The sequence below is a fragment of the Numenius arquata genome, chromosome 7, assembly GCF_964106895.1.
Source record: "Numenius arquata chromosome 7, bNumArq3.hap1.1, whole genome shotgun sequence".
NCBI classification, from domain to species: Eukaryota; Metazoa; Chordata; class Aves; order Charadriiformes; family Scolopacidae; genus Numenius; species Numenius arquata.
The window spans coordinates 53830704-53835883 of record NC_133582.1 but is presented as its reverse complement, the minus strand read 5'-3'; the positions used below and the strand labels follow the sequence as shown (position 1 = coordinate 53835883).

Below are 5180 nucleotides of genomic sequence, written 5' to 3'. Positions count from 1 at the left end.
CTAGAAAGGGATGGGATTTCACACCTTTCCTCAGGGTTAACATTTTCTACTGCCAGCTCCGGGCTGCTCCCCTGCAGAATAACCTGGTTTTCAGGGCATCACTTTGAAACCGTTCAACTCATCCTATATGCAGTAACACAGATTTCTCTTGGCTTTGGCCCTGGAAGAATTTTTAGGATGTGGTTCGGATAAAGGCAAATGGTTTTTTAGATATGTGTTTTGGCAAATATATTTTAGATAAAGGCAAAATAAAGGCTTACTACAGAGGTAAATGTGTGCACTTTAATGGCCTTTGATATACACGAGAGATTAGAATATCTAATAGTTCTTAACTATTAGCTGTTTAATTTCTGTTCTCCCCCATAAGAGAAACACAATGTATCACATTTTTTTTGATCACTGATATTGTATTTTATACCCCAAAAAAAGCATTATATAATCCCCCACAAGACTAGATTTATCTTTAACTGAAGCAATTATCTAGAATTGCGTGGACGGCTACGAATGGAACTTTCCCAAATTCAGCTGGTTGTAGAGTGATTACATTTGAATTGTTAGACTAAATTAAAATAAAAAAGAGCTTCTGTATCACTAAATTTCACTGAAATGCATAAATAATAACTTCTGTAGTTTTAAAAGTATCCTACCTGTCTCATTTTGGTTTTGAAAAGTCATACTGTGAAAAACCGTTCTTTGGAATTTTACCTTTTTTCCCCGTCATTATTGACAGTGACGATCTTCATGCATTTGCGTAACTACATGTGAAAATATTACAAGATCAGTTTTCAAGGCACGTCCCATCAAATCTATGAACTCACAGCCAAGAATCATTTCTATGGGATGGTGCAATGTTTGGCAAAGGTGCCCTGATTCCCTGATTTGGAACTGTAAAGGAACTACTGAAACACCAAACATCTAGTCAGATATTACTATGGGAAAGAAAAACACTAAACTTGCTACTTCATAAAACAAAGACAAACCTCACTCTTCCTACTCTGTAACAAATCAAAGAACTAAAGCTTGATTCCACAAGCAATCCAGACGCTTCCTTTCCACCCTCCAAAAAACCCACCCAGGCACTTGCGTTAATACTTATCTCAGCAAACGATAATCTAATTTTCTTCCATTTCCATATTCTTACTTTGCTGATCCACCAGTAGAAATACTGTACTATTGTGTTTGACCAGTGGTAAATGGCTACAGCAAATCTTCTAAACTGTTGCTGTCTAGGGCTGTATACACAAAGAAGAAATTTCAAAGGTCAGAAGGGTCTTTTCCCTAAGAAGTACACAAAGACGCATCCCCAGTCCAGAATTAAAAAGTTCTATTTTCTCCATCTTCACTGGTATGTATAAGCTGCACCTGTCATTGCACCAAGGTCCCCAAGTTACAGACAGATTGAACAAACCACCCTAAACTGTGTCCACTATTTACTTTGGACTCCGCTTTCTCCCGACGATGGATAACTTACTTTTTGTAAATGGTTGCCTGTGCAGATTTAAACGCCACCTTACCACAGAACCCTCTTCTTCGCAGTCCATTTCTTCTCCAGCTCAGCTAGGGAAGAAGAGCAGCTTGGAAATCACAAAGCTTTTTGTCATCTCGTAAAGACGCCGATAGAACAGCAGGTGTTACAACTCTCCCGGGCAATCCACCATAATCATCTCAGAAGACCACAGAGCTGGGTAGGGTTCCCTTGTGTATCTACAGGATACTGGCACAGCGAATGCCAAGCTCTGCATAGCCATGAAGGTGCTTCGATGAACATCGCTCATGAAAATTGGAACAGTCATCAACTTCTACAACTTGATGGTATCTCTTAACAAGCTTTTAGTAAAGAAGCTGCTGTTGGTTAATCTTAAATCTGCCTTCCTATTTGCAGGAAATGCTGCTTTCACATTTAGTTTTAAAAAAAAAAAATTAAAAAAATCACAAAACTTATTGTAGCATTGAGACTTGTTAATAACCTGAATTCTTTCCACTCGCTAATTCTGAGTAACAGGCCTTCGCAATTCATTCATTAAGCACACTCTTCTACTTGACATAACCCAAACTCAGCCAATCCCACTGCACAGCTACAACTTTCAACCTACTTTTTCTCCCCTGTCCTGTTCAGGAAACACAGGAGAAGTGCTGCTAAAGAAAACAGCAGTGGAGAAGCCTAGCTTTGCTAATTCTAGTAAAAAATACTTTCTAACCTCACCACACTTGTAAGGACTTCTCATACCAACTCCATTATAATTTACATTTTTTCATGCAGAGCTTCTGTTTGTCTTGTTTCCTAACGATGCAAAGCTGGACACCCTACCTTTTCTACATTCCCGCTGGTTTTCACTTCATTTCAGACACATACAGCAAACAAGATTTTTAATTATTTTTTTTTTTTAATTTACAGTATTGATTGCTCCGAGTTATGCCTTACTGTCGGTATACAGTAAATACATTCATCTGAACAATTCACTTAGTATGAAAAAAAAAAAATGCAGTTAGAACATTAAAAATACCGCTTTACACTGTGCGAAACAGAACCTTCAGAAGTAATGACATCAGCTACAGCCAGGCACAGAGGAAGACTGTTTCCTTTTAGTCTACCAGAGCATTCATTCCTGTACCCCTTCATCTGAAACAGTGGATTTTAGGTGAATGCTTCCGCTGAATTAACAAGATTTAATAACTCTCAGTCGGTCTTTAGCACTTGCATTTCCAGAACAGGATGTTTCTCTGTTCATTACAACAAGAACGGCTGGTTTTGGAAGATTTACTGAAGAAAAGGTTTCAATACCATGTAAAAAACTGAAGATGTTTCTGAAGGGGAGTTATACTCTACTGGTGCACGCAGCTGTCAAAGGCTGGATAAATCAGGTAACATGCTTCCCCAAGATAAAAGAAAAGTGGCTGGGCACAACTGCCATTTCACAAATAGTAGTGAAGTCAGATGAAATGAATCCTTATCGCAAGCTTTAGACAGATTAATATATACCACAACACCTAGCACTGATTAAATTTAGAAAAATATTATCTTGTTGGGGTGGGTTTTATTTTGGGTTTTTGGCTTTTTTTTTTTTTTAGCCTTTGTTGTTCCGTTTTTTTTAAAATCTTTAAAGTCATGTAACAGAAGATGTATGGTGGAAGATGCCAAAACCCACCCTGCTTTTTAATCTGGAAGAGCTGGGCTGTCAAAACTATTATGCTGTTGATAATTACTCATTTGATTATTAATAGATATCTTTTTAAACAATGAAGAGGCAGGAAATGCTTATTTATATTTTTTTTTTAATTTGTGATCAAGAATGACTGAACATTATAGTAATTTGAATCAACCCAATTACATAGTTTTCATTAAGTTAATGGCTGCCAAACTCCAGTGACCCACCACATCTGACAGGTGAGACAGATTTTTAGGTAAGACACAGTACATGTAAAAATAGAAAGTTTAAAAACCAATCTCATCACAGACATTTCCATTGCCATCTCCTTTGTGAAATAAATAAGGCAGCAGATAACTTTTACTTTGAAGTGGCATCTTTGAGGTATGCTATTAAGTCTGCTCTCTCAGACTTCTTCTTGATACCCGCAAAAATCATCTTTGTTCCTGGGATATACTTCTTTGGGTTTTCCAAATACTCCATCAGAGTATCCTCACCCCAGGTGATACCTAGAGAGAAGAAAAGAGTAGTTAGTGACTTATAAAATAACAGACATATTTATATTCTTTTCCTCCATATTACTTCACTTTTGGGCAGATCCCAGTACTTCCAGAACTATCACTGAGGACTGAGTATTTTTGTCCATAGTAACCCATAAGAACAGCTTTAAGTTTACCTTTATTCTTATTAGCGTCCGTGTAAGAGAAGCCTGCAGCTTGTCCAGTCTTGCGTCCAAATAGGCCATTCAGGTTGGGTCCAGTCTTGTGCTTGCCTCCCTTTTCAACTGTATGGCACTGGGAACATTTCTGGACGAAGATCTTCTTGCCCTTCTCAATATCTCCCATTTTCAGTTCTAGACCAAGAACACACATAGAGGTCAGCATTGCAATTTCAAGGTCACCTATTCAAAGTGTCCTGTCCTGTATATACGGCTTATGAATCTAGGAATTCTCTGGCACACTTTCCATCCACAAGCTATAGCTCCTGGGTTTGAGTATTAGCATAGAATCATTAGACTATGTAAGAAGTATCAAGGTGATAAACATGCTTGAAGAGCAGGAAGAAATCTGCCCTCAGCCAAAGCAATTGCCCCACAGCATTTAAATAGTGCAGAGATAGTTTTTGAAGAGTAAACTGAATTTCCATATATAGCTTTTATATCTATAATAGGAAGCTCCCTAGTCACGAGTAACCTTGTGTGAAGGGTCAGGGCTCTTTGCACGTTTTTCCTTTCCAGCTGGAGAAGCCCACCAGCACATCACCTCGGAAGGGGCCGAGGGCTGCAGGCACCGAGCCGGCCCGCTCCCCCCCAGCCGGGACGCCCCCCGCCAGCACCAAGGCTGTTTGCACCCGGCGTGGGGAGAGCGCCCAAGGGCAACCGCACCCGCGGGCTCCGGCTCTGCCCCGGCGCAGGCTGACCTTGGGCGGAAGAGCGGGCTCCCGGCGCCGGAGGGGACCCTCCAAGCGAGCGCCGCGACCCGGGCCCGACCCCGGAGCGGGGACCTGGCGCACTCACCCCGCAAGGGCGCGGGGATCGGGCCCCGCCACCCCCCACCTCGAGCGGCCGGCAGCGGAGCCCGGGCAGGCCGCCCCCTCCCTACCCCGCGCCGTGCCTTCCGGCCGCGGCCCCCCGAGGTGGGACGACTAGGCCCCACCGTGACCTTCCGCCGCGCCCCGGCCGCCTCCTTAGGCCGCGGCGCCAGGCTCCCCGGCCTCAGAGGCGACAACCACGGTCTCGGGACAGAAGAGACAGCCGCCCGCCCCCCCTCGTCCCTCACCCTCCCGCCCGCCTCACTCTGGCCTAACGGTCCCGCGGGCCGCGGCGCTAGGCCCAGGCCGAGTCCGGCCCAGGGCCGGGCCGAGCCGTAGCTGCCCCGCCGGCTGCTGCTCGCACCTGTCTGACCGGCCGCCCCACTGACACTGCGCCCGCGGCGGTGACCGCAACCCCAGCAACTCCTGCACCGTCCGGCGTCTGAGCCCAAGGACACGCCGTACTCCGCCCTATGTAAGCCGGTGTTGACGCAACCAACCCGC

The 5180-nt window shown here is 43.9% G+C and overlaps 1 protein-coding gene across 2 annotated transcripts; it reads right to left on the bottom strand.

Moving 5' to 3' along the window:
* Nucleotides 1–269: 269 nt before the first annotated feature.
* CYCS (cytochrome c, somatic) lies at nt 270–5180 on the bottom strand. 2 transcript variants are annotated; one of them, XM_074150968.1, is made up of 3 exons: nt 5041–5147; nt 3823–3999; nt 270–3655 (listed from the first exon to the last, which is right to left on the bottom strand). In XM_074150968.1, exons 2-3 carry the CDS (start codon nt 3989–3991, stop codon nt 3507–3509), a joined length of 318 nt encoding a protein of 105 aa, XP_074007069.1. In that variant the 5' UTR covers nt 3992–3999; nt 5041–5147; the 3' UTR covers nt 270–3506. The 2 variants fall into 2 exon arrangements, with proteins under 2 accessions (XP_074007069.1, XP_074007068.1); XM_074150967.1 differs by having other exon boundaries at nt 2352–3655; nt 5109–5180.